The sequence below is a fragment of the Narcine bancroftii genome, chromosome 6 (genome assembly GCF_036971445.1).
Source record: "Narcine bancroftii isolate sNarBan1 chromosome 6, sNarBan1.hap1, whole genome shotgun sequence".
Classification (NCBI taxonomy): Eukaryota; Metazoa; Chordata; class Chondrichthyes; order Torpediniformes; family Narcinidae; genus Narcine; species Narcine bancroftii.
Window position 1 is genome coordinate 206,382,280 of NC_091474.1, and position 20,086 is coordinate 206,402,365.

General features: G+C 41.2%; 1 protein-coding gene and 1 non-coding gene across 4 annotated transcripts; both read right to left on the reverse strand.

Annotated features, from left to right (window-relative positions):
• Positions 1-5,524: 5,524 nt before the first annotated feature.
• rps12 (ribosomal protein S12) lies at positions 5,525-12,452 on the reverse strand. 3 transcript variants are annotated; one of them, XM_069887314.1, is made up of 5 exons: positions 12,253-12,452; positions 8,853-8,969; positions 8,357-8,459; positions 6,846-6,947; positions 5,525-5,627 (listed from the first exon to the last, which is right to left on the reverse strand). In XM_069887314.1, the coding sequence occupies exons 1-5, from the start codon at positions 12,264-12,266 to the stop codon at positions 5,568-5,570; spliced, it is 396 nt and encodes a 131-aa protein (XP_069743415.1). In that variant the 5' UTR covers positions 12,267-12,452; the 3' UTR covers positions 5,525-5,567. The 3 variants fall into 3 exon arrangements, with proteins under 3 accessions (XP_069743415.1, XP_069743413.1, XP_069743414.1); XM_069887312.1 differs by having other exon boundaries at positions 12,176-12,266; XM_069887313.1 differs by lacking the exon at positions 12,253-12,452 and adding an exon at positions 11,435-11,548.
• Positions 9,062-9,134, reverse strand: LOC138737835 (small nucleolar RNA SNORD101). Its single transcript, XR_011341265.1, has one exon. It is a non-coding gene; the product is annotated as a small nucleolar RNA SNORD101 (small nucleolar RNA).
• Positions 12,453-20,086: the final 7,634 nt, after the last annotated feature.

Sequence of the window (20,086 nt, forward strand, 5' to 3'; positions counted from 1 at the left end):
ATTGAGTTCAAGAGCTCTATAAAACTCTGGTGAGACCTGAGTTGGAATATTGTGTTTTAGTTGTCTCATTACAGTGAGGATCATTACAGTGAGCATCGACAGCATCGAGTCCACGCTGCTGAAGATCCAGCTGCGCTGGATGAGTCACGTCTCCAGAATGGAGGACCATCGCCTTCCCAAGATCGTGTTATATGGCGAGCTCTCCACTGGCCACCGTGACAGAGGTGCACCAAAGAAAAGGTACAAGGACTGCCTAAAGAAATCTCTTGGTGCCTGTCACATTGACCACCGCCAGTGGGCTGATAACGCCTCAAACCGTGCATCTTGGCGCCTCACAGTTTGGCGGGCAGCAACCTCCTTTGAAGAAGACCGCAGAGCCCACCTCACTGACAAAAGGCAAAGGAGGAAAAACCCAACACCCAACCCCAACCCACCAATTTTCCCTTGCAACTGCTGCAATCGTGTCTGCCTGTCCCGCATCAGACTTGTCAGCCACAAACGAGCCTGCAGCTGACGTGGACTTTTTACCCCCTCCATAAATCTTCGTCCGCGAAGCCAAGCCAAAGAAGAAAAGACAGTGAGGATATGGAAGCTATGGAGAGGGTGCAGAGATTTACCAGGATATTGGCTGGTTTGGAGAACGTGTCTTATGAGGCATGGTTAAAAAAGCTAGGGCTTTTCTCTTTAGAGCAAAGAAGGATATGTGGTGACTTAATAAAGGTCTACAAGATTATGAGAGGCATCAATAGGGTCGATAGCTGGCACACCCTTTTCCCAAGGTGAGAGTAGCAAACATCAGAGGACATCTGTACAAAGTGAGGGGAGGAAAGTTTAGTGGAGACATTTTTTTTTCTACACATAGTGGTGCCTGGAATGCCTCGTCAGGGGTGATGGAGGAGATTGGTGCTGAGTGGCATTTAAAAGACACAGGCACATATATGAAAAAAAGGTTTATGAGGTTGGGAAGCTTTAGTTTTTTGAGTAAGTTTATATAGGTCAGCACAACATTGTTGGCTGAAAGGCAACATACATTGTGCAGTAATATTCAGTAAAATTGTATAATTTTAGGATAAAGTACAGAAGGACAAATGCTGATGAAGATCAAAAATTGAAAGGATGTGTAACTGAGCTATTGAAAAGTTCAATACAAATATCGACACAGCTATAAAATTAAAATTCAATATAGCCCAGTACCAAAGACTCTCAAAAACCTCCACAGGAGAGCATTCTGCCTGGTTGCATCACTGTCTGGTGCAGAGATGCCAACGCTCAAGTCAAGAAAAACTCCAGAGGGTTGTTAACTCAGCCTGCGACAACACAGGCACCAGCCTTCACTCTATCATTAGGGGAAAAAGGTACAGGAGCCTGAAGATGAGTACTGAGCAGCACAAGGATTCTGCCATCAGAATCCTGAATAAACAATGAACCACAGACACTGCTTTAACATGACTTTTTCTTCAACTATTTTTATTTATTTTGTAAGGTGGCTTTTAAAAATATTTGCACTGTGATCCTGCCTGAAACGATCATTTCATGACACGGTCATGAATATAAATCCTGATCTCAGGTTTCTGAATAATCAGTAATTTTATGAACCAGTCTGTCTTACTCTCGTGCACTATTTTTTTTTCTTAGTGATGTAGTGAGATGGTATAAAAGGAATGTACAACTGTGATATTGCCGCAAAACACAGAGGCTCATGACAATAAATTCTGATCTAGTCTCTTGAAGAAAACAAAGACATTCTATGTTCTGAACATTGCTAACATCCAGCGACAGGGGACATGCATAACTCCACACACATCACCCTGGTAAAAGCACAGAAAGGCTGAAAGAACTCAGCAGGTCTCAGTGTCCATAGGAGGTAAAGATATCACTAACAGTTTGGACCTGAGCCTTTCCTCAATGTATAAGAAAAGCAGGCAGCGCCAGAATAAAAAAAATGGCAGGGGGAGTTAACATCCACTTCTCCGGTTTCCATTAGTACCATTCTTCCCCATCACCTATCGTCTCCTTTCTTGTAGCTGTCTCTCCTTTCCTTGTGACTACCCAAGCTTGCATTCAGGGCCAAACTCTTATCAAATATCACCTTTCCTTTCTCCTGGCCTCTTCAAATCTAATCACCTTGTCTGTTGGTCCATACTCCACCCCCTGTCATTTCTTTTATACAGGTGCTGCCTGCGTTTCTTTTTATGGCTTCAAGAAGGGCTTGGGCTTGAACATCGGTAACACATCTTTTATTGAGTTCCTCCAGCATGTGTTTTTACTACAGTGACTGCGAGTTATGAAAGAATGTCAAGTGTCCAAACAAAAAATGGGTTCATGTAATCAGATGCTGCTGGAATTGAGATGGTGGCTGCGCTATACAATGATTGGAACAGCTCATGAGGTTGTGAGGTGTGAAGTTGGGAAATTAGCTGCTTGAAAGTAGAAAGTCAGGATTAATTTCAAAAATTTTCAGGTAAATAGCACTTTATATCCTGGGAAAGTCAGGCAACGTATACCAGGGATTAGTGCTGGAACCATTGTTTGTCATCTATATCAATGATCTAGATCACTGTCTCTCATTGTTTGTCATCTATATCAATGATCCCTCATTCCCCAGAACCCTAGGATTCCACGAGAAAGTGATAAATAGGCTGATGCATTTTTTGAGTAATATGTTTAATTTTATATTCATAATTTTACTATACATGGACAGCATATTGTTGGAAAGTCCTTGGTTATTATAATAGAGGCTTCAACCTCTTATTTAAAATGAAAGCCTCGGTGAGGTCTCATAAACGAGCAGTATTTTTTTTTGTATTGCCAATAAATTTGACAAAAGGGTCAGTTTTTCCTTATAAAGTTAATCCAAAAAAGTTTACCACGTGAACGATAGAGTGAATAAATAATGGTATATAATTTTTATGCAGTGTTTCCCTGAGACATGAAAACTATTTCAAGGATTCCACAAGGGTAAAAAGGTTGAGAAACACTGATCATGTGGTAAATTGGATAAGCATGTTTGTAGATCACACTATTGGAGGTGTAGTGAACAGCAAAGATTTTCAAAGCTTGCAGAGGGATCTGGACCAGCTTGGAAAATGGCAAATCGAATTTTACGCTGTCAAGTGTTAAGGACAAACCAAGTAGACATACAGTGAATAGTTTGGCACTGAGGAGCGCGGTAGAAGAACCTGGGAATAGAGATGCACGTCCCTGAAAGTGGCATCATAGGTGGATAGGAATATAAAGAGTTTTTGGCATATTGGCCTTCATAAATCAAAGTATTGAGTAAAGGAACTTGGATCCATAAGACATTGGTGAGGCCACATTTGGAATATTGTGTGCAGGTTTGTTCACGTAACTACAGGAAAGATAGCAATTACATAGAAAAAGTGCAGAGATGATTTGCTAGGATGTTGCCCAGATTTCAGGAACTGAGTTGCAGGGAAAAGTTAAACAGGTGAAGACTATATTCTCTAGAGCAAAGAAAAATGAGGGAAGGTTTGATAAAGCTATTTAAAATTATGAGGGGGATAAAATAAATATCGATAGGCTTTTTCCACTGAGGATAGGTGAGATATAAACCAGAAGACATGGGTTAAGAGTGAAAGGGGAAAAGATTAGGGCAGTGGTTCTCAACCTCTTTCTTTCCACTCACATACCACTTTAAGTAATCCCTATGCCATAGGTACTCAGTAATTAGCAAAGAATTACTTAAGGTGATTATGTGGGTGGAAAGTTTGTAAACCAGTTTTAATCGTACCTAATTGACTCGTTATGTGCATGGTTTCATAACTCCAAAGGAAATGGGCCAATGACAATTTTTCTCAATCAAAATATTTCAGTTACAATTGGGTCTAGAGCAAAGTTGTGAGCTTTATAAAGGATCTACAAGAATGTCAGGCCAAGTCACACTCAGCTGAATGCAGAGAATAAATAGTGGATGCACTTAGTCGTGATTTTAAATATCATGTAAGTGATCAAGAGCCAATGTACGTCAAAACAAATTCTATGTATAAATGAACAAATGACAGCAATGTGCAAGTGATCAAAACTTGATGTAGGATCTTTTTTAACAGAGTAGAAAGGAAGCTGGATAGAACCCCAGAATAATCAAAAATGGCAGCAATAAAAATTAATACTATTTCATTGAGATTCAACACATTAAAGGTATTTAAGAATTCAATTGGAAGAATGGACATGGTAGCAAAATTGGCCCTGCAACTGTTCATCAAGCTCATTATTGTCAACAACCAGAGAACCTAATTCCATTATTTTAAATATTAACAAGGAACAGAATCTAAATATGGGGTAGGAGCAAATGTCAATTAACTCCATGTTCAACTTGGGAATACCAAAAGGGTATGTCTTTCATTACATGTACAAATCAGAAGGCAATGTGAATGATGATCTATTGCAAAGAACATCAAAGTTTTAAAAAACCACAACTTGGATCAGTCACAGGTGGGCAGGTTTTCACCTGAAATAAGGATGTTACACCAGGACAAAAAAAAAACAGCTCAACTCTGACATGACTCCAATGAATTAAGGGGATGAATTAAGAGGTAAATAAAACAACTATTTCCTATTTCGTAGATGCAATATGACCTTTTCAAAATTTTCAGATCTAAGACTGTTAATCTGCAAGGGGGTTTTGTCAGTTTCTAAAGTTGACGTAGTGATTAGCGCCAGTGATCGGGAATCCAGGTACAAATCTCGCGCTGTCTTTAAGAATTTTGTACGTTCTCCCCATGTCTGTCTGGATTTTCCCCGGGGGCTCGTTTCCTCCCACCATTCAAAACCTACCAGGGGTTAATTGGGTGTAAATTGGCAAGCACAGACTTGTGGACCAAAATGGCCAATTACAATGCTGTTTATCTAAATTAAAAATTTAAACAGCATCCATAAGCAGGCTGAAAATAAACTTTACCTTCAATAGAACATCCACAATGGACATCTCTTCCCTACTCTCCACTCCCTCAGCTCAAAGCATCCATGATTTATGTTTGCAACATTTTCTAGATATGCACATTGCCTAGATCAGATATATTTTATTCAGAACATTAAAAATAGGCACATAACTGAAAATTCAGTTGAAGCCAAGCAGGATTCTTTTTTTTATATTCAAGCCAAAGCAAATTTTAGATACAGTGCCATAAATCACCAGATGATGGCAATACTAGCCTGCAAGGAGCACGGTACACACAATACCAGTGACCCTTCAATAAAACCTCAGTTCTCGCTGAATATACAAGTTGAATAGGGCATTCAGTGTTCATAAATAACAAGTATTTGCCAGTACATCCTCTCTCATATACACTGAAGTATTCTAGGCCAAGTGATCAGACGTGCACTATGGTTACACATCATCTCCAGTACTCCAGATTTGACTGGGTGTTTTTCACATTTTTGATGACTAGCTGCAGCTTGCTTCATTCAAGGAAATTCTTCAGAAGTATATTTCCAATGAACCCAGTGAAATGTAATGCTCATATTGCCTATATGGAAACAGCATTCATGCATTTACTCGAAGAAGTCAGAATATTAATATGATTTTATTTTTTATTTATAAAATGTTATTATTTTGCCCTGAAATAGTTGTCAATTACATCTTTGGCTTGTGAGTCCTTGCCATAATCCTGAAAATAAAATAAACATTTATTATGTGCATTGGAATTTCATAAAATCTCCAGAATGGAACAATGAAGGCATTTCATAGAAAGATCAACTTTAATGCACTGCTTAAAATAAAAACAGCCAACAATTCTCCCAAATGTCTGGATTCTTAAATATGTTTGTGTTACAATAGAGAGGATTATCTTGGGCATTATATCAATCAGAAGGAAAGTTGGATGGAGAAATGATGAGAGAATACAAAGTGTGAAGTAATGCTTTTTTGGAAGGTCCAATCAGGGTAGAACACAGTAAACTGCAAGACCCATGGGCATGTTAAAGACAAAATGCACCTTAAAAGAGCACAAGCCCATCTATTGCAAAAACAGGACCTGGCAGCATATTGCCTTCATCAGTTATGGAATAAAATAGCAGGGAAAGAATATAAATTTATAAAATTATCAGTTAGGCCACAGGTGGACTTCTGTCTACTGTCTGGTCACCACACCCAAGAAAAGTATACTGGAGATGGTACAGAGAAATTCACCAGAATGTGGCTGAGACCATTACATTTAAATCACTAGATTACACTGGGTGTGTTCTATGCCAAGTGATCAGAAATGCACTTATGGTTATACATCATCTCCAGAACTCCGGATTTCCCAGGAGCAGAGGATACTGAAGCGACCCAATGAATGTTACCAATGCATCATCTAGTGCAAAGAGCAAGAATAGTTTTCCCCTCAGTGGGGGCATTGAAAATAATAAACCATGGATTTAAGATTAGAATAGGAATTTAGAGGAGACCTAAGGGGAAATTTCTCCACTCCACAGAGGGGATACAATGCACAAACCAATTAACCTGAATGTTACAGACATCATCAGAATTAAATTACCAGTACCTTAAATTCAATAATATTTAAAGTCTTAAATTATTTAGGCAAGAATACAATGAGACAATGGAATTAAAAGGTGTGTTCTTTTGATAGCCAATATCAGATTTTACCATCAAACTGAATTCATTGGCACCAAATGTGATTCCACCTTTATAACCAAAGATGATTGTTGGTTATTTAGCCAGAGGCCTGAAAAATCACCCAAATATTCTGCTAAACCAGCCTGCAATTTTGAGGAAAAGTAACCCTGTACCCATTTACCAAGCCAAATAACCTCTCCTCAGATCACTCATATTTGTGCTAAATGGAATGAGTTTTTAAGTTAATAGTCATCAACTGATAACTCACCTTGACAACAACACAGCTGCAACCCACAACCTTGCGAGGTTTCCCTTCTCGGTCTATTTTGCATAGACCTACCCACTCACCAAGTTTCTTGTTGTCATCAACCTTGTTGAGAAAAAAGTTATATCTCAGACTTACCAAAGCCAGTAAGATTCAATGATATTCCAAAACTAATAGTGTGTCTCAGACAATTCTGGCAATCTTCTTCATTTGATTCAGTTGAGGGAGCCAAAAGGTCATCATTGATACAATACAGTATTGCCCTTCTGTCTATATTCAAGATATTCCGTTTATTCTAAAATCAAGAGTCGAGTAGCTCTCCAAATCTCATTAATCTATAGGAAGGGACAACAAGGAATACAATCCCAGAGCAACAAAGTTCTGTTATCTAACAAATGCATGGTCACAATCTACTCCATTTCCTAAAATCCAGGGACACAAATATTACAATGTCTCTGACACACTGGTAATTTAACAGATCTGAAAATCAAACTCTTTCTGTAAAGAGATCAGTTATAAGCTGGTTTAACTTGTTAATCATCATAACCTTTTAATTCTCAATTGCTATTTCTATCAAGAGCATCCAACTATCTGTAAAAGGTCCAGAGGTGGAAGCTTAAAATGCAAGTACAAACTTTTACCAGTGCATCTGAATTTACATATTCAAAGTTGACACAAAGATGTGGCTTTACATGTCAGGGAGAGAAAAAAATAACTCCACTGCTCATTATTGAGACCTAATGCAAAATGGTGAAAGTGTAAAGGAACCAGCCTTTGAAGTGTTAAACAGATCTCTTTACGAAGCAGATTTGTAAAAACTAGGTCCTTTCAGGTGGACCCTCTGCCTTGAGGGCGGCGGCAGGAGCAGATTTTAACCTGCAGATTCACCTTTCAGGTGGCATTAAGTCTGCTTTCAGCGTTGCCTGGTCCACCTGAAAGGGCCTATTCATATCCAGGAGGTGCCTCAGAGCCACCCCTGCCCTGACGGCCCCCGCTGACCTCCCCTCCCTAGTAGGGCAGGGTCTGTCAAGAAGTGGGGCAGGCGTCAGGCATCGGGGAGTGTGTCCGTCAGGTCTTGTGGCAGGGGGATGTCAGGCAGCAGGGAGTTGGGTCACTGGCTGATAGGTCATCAGCCTGCCCCCAGGCAGTCACTTACAGTGGCTGTACATTCAGCTACCTTGGCGGAGCCTGGCACCCCGCCAATTGTCCCTCCCTGAGGAGGGTTGGTGTCGGCGCCTAGGAGCATTGATATGAGTATGTCTTTAGCCGCATGGGGGGGGGGGGGGGGGGGAAGAGAAGATATGCAGCTTTACAATGGGGTGTTCAGACCACCTGAAAGGGCCTACTGAAATGCTTGCTTCATCTAGTTATGGCTAGTTTAGTAATCTGGTTATAATCCTTCAAATGCCTCACATTGAGTGACAAAGAAAACAGGGTACGGGTTGAAACCAAGGAAAGGCAACCAATCTTCTAAATCAATCTTGATCTTCATTTAATGTACATTTTATACTCACCTTAATAAGGTTGATCTGATGTTCAGCACAGAGTGCCTCTACCAACTTAACATACTGTGCCTCATCACAATTACTTGCCAGGACACACAAGTGGGCTTGTCGTCTTGAGAGATTAAAAAGAAAAAAAATTACCAAAATAATCGTAAGCCCCAGCATGACTACCCCTAGTTAAGTGGATCAGATGAAGTACTGTCCCAGCTGACAAAACCCTACTTGTGTTTCTACTAACATCCTTACTAGATGACACCTACTAAAGTTCAAATAACTATTTGCAACTCGGTACCTCATGTTCACACAATTTAAAAATCTGGCAATTTGACACTATATGTGTATTTCTCGTCATCTCATATAACACATTATTTTACTTTATAGTGTCAATGAGCAAATCCAAGATTTTTTTCACTATTTGCACTAGATTACCCTTACTTCACATTGCATCCAGTATATATTGTAGTTATCATTGAAGATCATTTATAAAAAACACATCAATACTCACTTATCCAGCACTTTGGCAGCTTCCCGTAGACCACAGCACAAGCCATCGTGGATGTACGCAGTTTTCAGCACCTCCTGAAGAGCAGTGTTGACATCCATGACACCTCCTGCTGCTATGCTAGGAAGGTGGTGAAAATTATACAAATTGCTGGTAACTATTTATTGATAGGAACAATAGATCATTTAAGAAAACCACAGTTGAGCCACAAAGTTGTCAGAAAATTGCTTTCACTCATTCTTAAGAGTGGAGGGGTATCCGACAACAAAAATTCATCAATCCAACAATGCAGCTTAGTTATACAGGTGTGTGCTGCTTAACGTCCAGTCGGGCAACATCCAACCACATATATCCATCATCCGTAGTCCAAGAGGGTTACAATGGAGTTCAGTCAGATATCCCGATCAGAGAAAGTGAGAACGGGACATAGCGAATGTAACCAGAACTGAAGAAGAGGCAAGAGAAAAGGAAACTGCAAAAGGAGAACAGGTGCAGAAGAGGTTCACTGTTACAGGGTTAGCCAAATTCTTTGCAAACCATAACAGCTTGCTGAGGAATGCACATGCTTGCGTGTGTGTGTGTGAAGAAATTTATGAAAAGAAAAAGCAAACTAGGCAAACAACACTGGACATATTCCTGAAGAAGTCAACACCTCCCCAAGGAAAGCCTCAGCCAGGTCCTTCAGGCATTACAGTGACAGTTCATCAATGGAGGTTATTCAATCTGAAACTCCTAAAGAGTGAAACAATATGAAAAAGTTGAGAACAGTGATGTGGATGATCTTGATCTTCTTGTTAAATTGTGTGTGATAAAGGCTAATATAGTGTTTACATATGAGTATAAAAAGTGAAGTAAAAAATTGATTATAAGTTCAGAATGCCATATAGTGGGGTGGGGGGGTGGGGCACCTTTTACCACGCATGGGTCAGATGGTGAATCAGTGGGCTGCATTGATTTTTTTGGTGGTATTGGACAGGGGGCAGCAGTGCCAGATTGGGGTGGGAACACTGGACATGTGGGGGGTAGATCACAGTCTGGATAAATTCAGATCCTGGCTGTAGGTTGCACACCCCGCCATATAGTTTTGTAATGTATGCACAGTAACATGGTGTTCACACATCCATATTGCATAACACCCAGTTTCACAGAATGTATCAAGGACATTAAACGGCACATACCTGTAATTGTAAAATAGCCATCACTTTTGGAAGACAAATGGGAAAATATCTTCACATAAAATTAAAATAGTTTTAACATGGAAATATTTTGGTAATTTATTCAAGACTTGCACTTTCACATGTTATGAACATCTTAGTAATTATTTTATCATATGCATACAAGAGATACTAACAGGACCTGGTAATTGGCATCCCACACATCCATAATTCACCCCTGTGGGAAAGGGATCCTTTTTCATAGATTAATTAAGCAGTAGGGACCTCCCACACTACATCCTCATCCTAACAAGAAGCTGCAGGAATTCAACCAGCTCCCAACTGTTCACCCTTGTAACACAGGCAACAATAGCAAATAGAAATGGACATCTGTTCAAAATGAGTGGAGGAAAGTTTTGAGATGTCAGGTTTTTTTTAAGAGTGGTGGGTGCCAAGAATGTATTGCTTGGGGTGGTGGTGCAGGCTGATACAATAGAGGCATTCAAAAGATTTAGATAGGCACATGGATGCAATAAAAAATAGAAGGGTATGGCTATGAAATAAGGAAGGATAAGATTATTGTGGAGTAGGTTTATATAGGTCAGCACACTGTGGGCCAAAGGACTTGTACTGTAACTCAACATGTCAGGCAACCAACATATCAGGCAACATCTTTTTAAGTTTACATTTTGTCTTTAGGTTAATGAGAACACATCCTGGCTGTTTCCTCCCTGCACAATCCATGAAGCAGCCCACCATCTATCTCTCAACCTCTTGCCATCCCAACACTCTTACCAAACCACTCACCCAACCATCCATTTTATGGCCCTCCTCACCACCTCCCCAACCCCTGCAGACTATCTGTTCAGACTTTAAATCCTCTCCCGATTCCTACACTGCTCTGCCATTCTCAGCAACCTCCACTACCAGTGGCAAAGTAGGAAAGACCACATTACCCAAGATAGTCTACAACCAAACATGAGCCCCTTTCTCACTGCCCACCCTCATAGTAAATGGGAAAATTAGCAAGGTAAGCTGACCCAGGAGCCTTTCACACTACACCATTATTTGTAGGTAATTCTATAACTTGGGACTTTAAGGGGATCACACCTCCAGCGACGACATCTCAAGTGACACTCACCTAAAGTCACACAAGTCTAATCACTCAATTAGTAATGAAGAATGGATTTGATTTTTCGAATGCTGGCCCTGAAACTCTGTAGTTTGTATTATAAACCTCGTCAGCAGTTATCAATGCTTTGTTCAGCATTTGAGGAGAATCAGGGAGGTGGTGGCAGATAGGCAGGCTGAGTTGCGTTGTCATAAACAAAGGCTTATTCTGACTTTTGAATGCCAAATCAAAAATAAGAGTATACACTGACAAATTTCCCGCCACTGTGTCGCCCGCATGCAGGTGTGTACTAATCATACCTGGTTGGATTGGTTGCCATTTCACACCGCCAGAAAATGATTGGTGAGTTAACTCGGCCAAGCTCTGACACTTGCTGCTTCAGAGCCCAGTTGAAATCTACTTGTCCTGCCTGGTTATGTCATTTCACACCGCGCGATTTGACCTGCAATATTGGCAGGTTAACTTAGATGCAATCAACAGTGTGAAAGGTGCTACAGAATTCCCCAATGAGAGGAGACTTAAGAGGTCCACAAGGCTCTGAGAAGCATACATAAATAAGGTAAGACAACCAGTGCCTTTTTCCCCAGAGCAGAAATAGCAAACAGCAGAGGGCATCTGTACAAAGGGAGAAAAGTTTCTTTTTCAGAGTGCAAAGGAGGCTGAAACATTAGGGGCTTTTAAGAGATTTCTAGACAGGCACATCGATGCAAGAAAAAGAGGGTTATGGGAAGCAGGAGTGGGATCAATACTTTTTTTTGGTAGCAGCACAACATCAAGGCCCAAAGGGCGTGTACTGTAATGTTCTATTTTCCTTCTCAATCTCATTCTCTCTATTCTGATCGACCCAGATCCTCTCACAACCCCACTTTCCCACTCTCCTTCCACCCGAGCCCCGATCTGATGACTAGGGAATACATCTTCTATCCTGTACCATTTATCGGTCCTCAATCCAGACGACGGTCAGGGTCCAATGCCCCGTCTACACCCAAGGACCAAATTAACTCCACCCTATCACCCATCGTCAGGGATGCCTTGCTCACCCCTCCCCTGCCTTGCTTGACCCGCCGGTACGAGCCTGGCTCGCCCGAGTATTCCCGGCTCCGACTCGGGCACCCACCATTCCTCAGCCATCTTGCGGCGTATTTTCCCAGAACACTGCGATCTGTTGTCGAAATACAAGCAAAAGGTGGAGGCGTTGGGGGCGGGCGAGCGGGCGGCGAGTTCAGCGCGGCCGCGGAGCGCGGGATGGCCGCGATGGCGCTTCGATGATCCACCGGCACTCACCCGCAGGAAAATGGTGGAAGAAAGGGCGCACGCTCTGACGTCATTGCTTATATAGGCGGCCCGCGCAAGCCCCCCACTTGATCGTGTCACGTGACGCGTCGAGTCGTCCAAACAACTTGCCCGACGAATTGGAAAATCTGAAGAGAGTAAAAGAAAGTAACGCAGTCGCTTGAAATCCGAAATAAAGTTTTAAAAAATAGCAAATACTCAGTAGGTCAAGCAGCGCTGATGTTGAGAGAGGTAAACTGGAGGTATGGAGAAAAATAGTGAGAATTTTTGTAACAGAATTTACAACGTGAAACTTGGAAAAATAGTGTTCAGTCAGGTTTAGTCAAGTTTTTAGCAGATTTATAAGATTTAATCACGGCCAAAGAACTTTTCCTGCTGGAAAATAGATGAGATCTCAAGTTTATTATATTATCTATACATATATTTAAGTTTATAGTCTATTTTTAAGAAGATATTTGATTATTATATGCTATGTATTGTGTGTATACATCATGGTTCAGAGAAACTCCTTCATCTGGTTGTATGTAACTAATTTGGTATTATTTACTCATTCCATTTATGAAAGATCCAAAGATACTGTTCATCAATCTCACAGGGGTGGCACGGCAACATTGTACCAGCATCAGTGATCAGGATCAGGGTTTGAATCCCGCGCTGTCTGTGAGGAGTTTGTACGCTCTCCCCATGTCTGCGTGGGTTTTCCCCGGGGACTCCGGTTTCCTCCCACCGTTCAAAATGTATGGGGGTTGTAGGCTAGTTGGGTGGCACAGGTTCGTGAGCCGAAATGGCCTGTTGCTGTGCGGTATGTCCCAAAAAAGGCCTGTGTGATGGATGTAGGAGGAGTTTGCCGCACGATAGTGCGGCTGATGTCTTCCAGATTTGTTTGGCACGGCCTACGCAAGCAGATAACGAAGTGGGCGTAAACCTGCACAGATTGCCCATTTGACAAGGTCACACCAAGCACCAAGTCCTGCAGTTCGACACTTCAACCCGTAGGTTCCAGCGAGTCCACCTCGACATAGTCGGGCCCTTGCCAGTCTCTCGAGGGTCGCGATACCTGCTCACAGTGGTAGACAGGTTCACTCGTTGGCCAGAGGCCATATCCATTCCAGACTCCTCTACCGATACGTGCACCAGGGCTTTCCTCTCCACCTGGGTCTCCCGTTTTGGTGTCCCAGTGGACATAACGACCGACCGAGGAGCCCAATTCACCACTGCCTTGTGGACTGAGCTCTCTAAGCTCCTGGACACCCAGCTGCATCACACCTCGGCCTATCATACCCATGCCAACGGGCTGGTCAAGGATTTCCATCACCACCTCAAATCATCACTGATGGCACAGCTCGAGAAGCTGAAATGAGTAGATGATTTGCCCTGGGTTCTCCTGGGATACGCACAGCACCTAATGACAGCCTCAGAGCCTCCTCCACTGAACTAGTCTATGGCAAGACCCTTGCAGTCCCAGGCCAGTTTCCTCCTCCAGCACCCAATTGAGCCACCAACGCCACAGTCGTCCTTGAGAGGTTACGAGACAAACTGGGCTCCCTTGCACCACCACCACCATTCCGACATGGTCAACACCCCCCCCCCCCCCCCACCGCCATCCTCCTGTGAACATGTATTCATGTGAAGGGGTGCACACAGGACTCCCCTTCGAGGAGGTGCTGCAAGCAAAGCATCCACTTTTACACTCGACATTGGAGGCAAGGAGGAATTATTCACACTGGACTGTTTGAAATCCGCGCATATGGACTTGTCCCAACCAGTACAACAGATCTCACCCTCAAAGCATCGCAAGATCATTGGTGCCGATTCTGTTGGGGGTGGGGGGGGGGAAGGGTGATGGAGGTTGTGTAGCGACGCACATTTTGGTAGCAGTGAACTGGCCCCACATGTCATGCATGGTCAGCGGGGCAGGCACAGCAAAGATGGCATCACGGGACTGTCTCTTCCAGTCCAGAAGAGAAAGATGCATGAGCGTGATGCAAGTGTCAGAACGCAGGGGGCGGGATTGGAGACAGGCTTCAAAGCTGCAACGCGGAATTCAAAGTAAAGCAGTTGTGTTACTAGAACTCTCAGCCTGTTGTCTCAGTCTTTTTGCTGCACTCACACACAACCCGCTACAAAGCTTTAACTTTACAAGGTACTGGTGAGGCCACATCTGGAGTACTGCATGCAGTTCTGGTGCCTTACTTGAGGAAGGATGTACTGGCTTTGGAGGCAGTCCAGAGGAGGATCACCAAGTTGACTCCAGAGATAAGGGGGTTGGCCTATGAGTAGAGATTGTGCTGTCTGGGACTGTACTTGCTGGAATTTAGAAGAATAAGAGTGGATCTTATAGAAATGTACAAAATTGTTAAAATTATGAGATAGAGTGGGGAAGATGGGAACTAGGGGACAGACCTTCAAGATTCCGACTAATAAATTTATGATAGCACACATTTTGAACCATTTTATCAGTCTTTAACTTTGTCCTATGCCTTGGGGACAAAGTTGCACAAGATGCATTGCCATACCTTTTGTAAACAGACAACATCCATGTATTCCATTTCCCATGCACAAAGTCTTTGAATGGCTTGTTCAAGCAGACATGTTGCAATAAAGACATCAAATCACCTGGGATAACTGTCATGTAAGTATTATGTGTGCTAATCTATTTTTAGTCTTCTATGTTAAGTGACCAGACCAGACCAGCAAACTCCATTCTTTGTGTAAACCACCTGGCCACTTGTTCCACATATTGTCTATCCATAGTTTTACACCATTGTCATCCATCCATCCTTTTTCATGAAAATGTATAAATATACCTGCAGGGAATTTTAGGTTGAATTTTGTATTTGAAGATTACCATAGGTCTTAACTTCGTCCCGTCAGCCATGCACAATAACACCACGGTAAACCTGGACCTTTCATGGCCTATACTTCTGGGTTGCACAGTTTCAACACGTTTCCATTCTACTGTTCTATTGCATATCATGTCAAAATTTATGGGGGTTTTATCCATGTTTACAATATTTGCCAATGCAAACTGGTGTTTCTGCCAGTTACATATAATAAACTAGTGAAAACTAACAACTTTATGATCAAGATCTTTTGGTAGTTTCAGTGCAATTTTTGTTTTTTGTCGTAATACCAGATTTTTCCTGTTCATGAAACAGTTGCACCAGCCTACTGTAGCCTTAATAGCTTTACTATGTGCGATGTTGCCCACTGCAGTGAAAATGTTCTTATTTTATTTTGGGCAACTATGTAACAATCTTGCCTCTGATCACATACCCATTCTGCAATGTGATTTTCCAACTCTGGCCAATGAGTGATTCCTTTTCTCAACGAACATTGCCTTTTTGGTATTTTTCTTAAAGTCTTTTCTTCCTTCCTCGGATTTCTTACCAAATTCTTGTGCTCATCAAATGTTCTTGCAGCAGCTCAATTGTTTGTTTTCTTGACCATTTCTATCTCTTTCATCTTAAACTCACTTCATACTTTCATCATGAGTTGCTTGTGTTGATTGACCCTCCATGATAGCAATCACCTCCAGCCAATGCCCAGCAGATCAATCCATGTGATCTTTGGGAGTGGATATATATGCCGGTCAATGGCCAATCTCAGGCATCCCGATCTTTGCCAGTTGATGTATACGCCAGTCAATGGACCAACTAGGCATTCAGAAAATTGGAGTCGACTTATACACCGGATATACCATAAAACCCTTAAATGAGGCTGAAAATGGTGGTTGACATATGCCGATCGACTTATATGCAAAAATATACAGTAGATAAAGAATATTAGTATTTGAGTTTCATGGAAAATTAGAAAGCTTGGATTGAACAAAATGTCTAATTTGTAAATATCTAAAAAAAAATGTCTGTTGGAAAGCTTGAATTTGGCTGATAATTGTTAAAAGGAGGCAAATTTTTCTCAAATAAAGAGATTGTTAAAACTTTGGATACATAATCTATGCCATTCCTTAAAACCTGCGCCCAGCAGAGACAGCTGGAAATTATGGTTATCTCTAATAGCAAGGGAAAACCAATTAAGCCCAAAGAATTTCCTAAATGTTCTCAACCTATTTCTCATTAATAGGTTATGTGTCAATTTAGAAACTGCCAACATAGAAGTTTTTTTGGAAAACTGCAATTCCATTTCTGCCCTAGAGGGGCAATTCATCGACTTATCCAAAAGTAAATTACATATGTTAATTGCCCAATAGTAATATCTAGAAGTGATAATACTCCATTCCTTGTAGTCTTTTGAAGATGGGCTTTATTTATACATGGTTTTTTTTTCCCCTGCCATATGTAAGTAAAAGTAACCAAATCTAGTGAACTAAAAAAAATTTAGGAATAAAAATTGGTTACACTTGAATGAGGTGCAGAAATTTGGGTAAAATGTTCATTTTAATCGAATTAATACATTCCATCATTGTAATGGATAAGGGTGACCAACCTGATAATAGTAAATTAACAATTTCCTGATAATATTATAAAGTAATACCAAATAATTCTCTTTCATTACATTTTTATGACTTTTCGTAATTGTAATTTCTAAATATTGGGCATAGTAACTACCAGTATTTAATCTGGTTATGATAGTTCATCACAGATTAGGTGAGCTGAAGGGTCTGTACCTGTGCTGTTATATTTAAGGTGGCATCAAAGAAAGCCTTGTTTCCCCCTGAAGAACAGGTACCTTGTATAGCCACAGCTGAGATGAGGAAGATCCTATCCAGGGAGAACCCACACAAATTAGCAGATCCAGATAACATACCTAGTCAGTTGCTGAAGAACTGTGCAGACAAGTTGACGAGGGTCAGCACCTCACTACAGCAGTCCACCTTCCCTGAAGGTTTCAAGACAGCCACCATGATCCCAGCAGTCAAGGAATTGGCACTGACATCTACAATTATGAAGTAAATCACAAAATTCTGTAAACACCATGTTTGAAGTAAAAAACACACGATACTGGAGAAGCTCAGTAAGTCAAACAGTGTCCTTTATGTAGCAAAGGTAAAGATACAGAACCAATGGTTCGGGCTTGATGGAATACTTGATGCAAAATGATTATGCAGTGTTTGAGTTACTGATGATGGAATGTATCAAAGCATACCTTCCAGCAACATTGAACCTGTTCCAATTTGCCTACTGTCTAATCTGTCCCCATGTGTTTTTATATAAATTTAAATTTAGACATAGACAGGCCCTTTCAGCCCATGAGCCCATGCTGCCCAGTTACACCCAATTAACGTACAAACCCATGGTATGTTTTGAATGATGGGAGGAAACTGGAGCACCTGGAGTAAACTCACACAGACATAGGGAGAATGTACAAAATCCTTACAGACTCCATGAGTTTCGAATCCCGATCACTGCCGCTGTAACAGCATTGAGCTGGACACTATGCTCACTGTGCTACTTGATGTAATAGCTGACCCACCTAGAGAACAATGCCTCATACATAGGGTGGCCATTTTCAAATGGCCAAAATGAAGGACACCCCTCTAAGCTGTGTGTGTGTGTGCACACATGCACCAATGGAAGTGCTAAGCACACATTTGTGCACAGGCATGCAGTATGTTTGTCGAGGGTGTGCACAGCCAAAAGGAAACACGGCATCAGAAAACTCAGAATATCAAGGAGTCAACCGTTCTTTCTCCAACTCTCCACACCTCCAATGTCCATGGTATTAATGTAATGTAAGATTTTTAAAAAATGTATATTTTATTGAATTTTAAATAATCATTTCCTAAGATGTATCTCAGATATTATGCATATATATAATATATTCATATTTGCCATGACTTTCCACATAATATTTATCTGAGGTATACCCTTATAGAGAGAAGAAATACAGAACAAGAAAAAGAAAACTGTATACAAGTAGGGAGTGATCTTTTTACAACATAATCATTGATTTGTAAAAATAAGGTCAGGCCTATGAAGCATTATGTTGTTAAAACATTTTTCCCAGTATGAATCAAATTGTTCCAATTTATAATTAACGGATGCTGTTATCTTCTCCATTTTATAAATGTCTGTTATAATTTCCTTCCATGCATTTAAAGTTGGGCTCTCCTGTGATAACCATTTCCTGGTAAGAGTCTTTTTACTAGCCACCAGCAATTATATTCATTAAATATTTATCTCCTTTCAAACATTCTTAAGGTATATTCCAAAAATATATGGACTTAGTATTTTGTAATGGTATTTCGCATTTAAAAATGTCTTGTAGGGTATTATGTATCCCACTCCAATAATCATTGATAATAGGGCAGTCCCCAAAAAATATGGTAATGGTTTGCATTTTGATTTCCACACTTCTCCAGCAAAAAGGTAGGTTACTATCATGGGATTTCTGAGAGGGTGTAATAAAGTATCTTATTAGATTTTTCCACCCAAATTCCCTCCATTTCTGTGAATTGGTACAATTCCATTGATACCTCCATATTATTTTCTATTCTTCCTCAGATATAGTTATCCCTCTTTCCTTTCCCCATTTTGTTTCAATGTATGTTTCAATATTTGACAGATCTTGCTAAACACTTGAAATTATTTTACTACCATTATCTGAATTATATACTTCTAAACAGTTCTATCAAATGGTACTTGGCTTGATTACATTTTTAATCCTCTTATTAACATAATGTGGCATCTGCAAATACTGATAAAAGTTTTGCTTATCTAGTTTGTGTTTCCCTTTAAACATTTCAAAACGGAGTTACTCACCCTCTTTCAAAGTTCAAAGCCCGCCACACGCCACTACTTCACAGTCCACCCGACGTCGCTGTCAACTGAAGTGATGTGCAGCTGAAGACCATTCGTATGAGAAGGACATGTTTGTGCCCTGTGCTAAACGATCCTGACCCAAATCCCCTCCCCCTGTCTGTGTGCAGGCCCACCGTGCAAGTGCCTGCCAGCCCCAGTACTCAAATCCATCGTGCATGCACACAAGAACAACAGCCAGTGGACCCCGGGATGCCACAAATTGACAGGTAAGTGTGTGCCCCTGCCCCCCTGTCATGTGCTTTTTGTGGATTCTGTTCCTTAATTTTCCCTCCATTTGGGGGTGTAGGGCCTAAACCCAAAAATGGAGAACAAATTAACATCCGGCTGTAGGTGGTGCCAGAATAAGGAGATGTCCTCAAAAGCCGGACTGTCCAGCCTACAACCAGTCATCTGGCCACCCTATTCAAACACCAGGCTCCTGTATATTGACTTGGCATGGAATTTAACAGGATAATACCGTAGAGGCTGGTAGATAAACTGTCCTCACTGGGACTCAACACCCTCTCTGCAACTGGATTCTAGACTTTTTGATGGGAAAACCACAGTCTGTCTAGGTTGGCAGCAAAGCCTCAAGCCCCATTGCACTGACCACTGTGCACCTCAGGGCTAAGCTCTCAACCCACTACTATTCACACTGCTGACACACGACTGCACTATCAGAATCAGCTCCAACAGATACATCAAATTTGTGGATGCTACCTCATCAACAACAATGATGTAACATAGAGGAAATTGAAAGGCTCATAAATGTCAACCATTCTCCATATCAATGGTTGCATCATGAAGAAATTGAAGGGCACAGTTACTTGGTGTGAATATAAGGGACGTCCAATCCTGGATTCACAACACCTCCTCATTAGTGACGGATTAACCATT

Bases quoted from the DNA above. Each gene is read 5' to 3' on its own strand.
- rps12 (XM_069887312.1), bottom strand. From the start codon at position 12,255: ATGGTGGGTGCCCGAGTCGGAGCCGGGAATACTCGGGCGAGCCAGGCT. The intron at 8,970-12,175 runs GTGAGCAAGGCA...CCACCTTCCTAG, and splicing joins TCAAGCAAGGCAGGGGAGGG to CATAGCAGCAGGAGGTGTCA. The intron at 6,948-8,356 runs GTGAGTATAAAA...TTTCTCAACAAG, and splicing joins ATCAGATCAACCTTATTAAG to GTTGATGACAACAAGAAACT.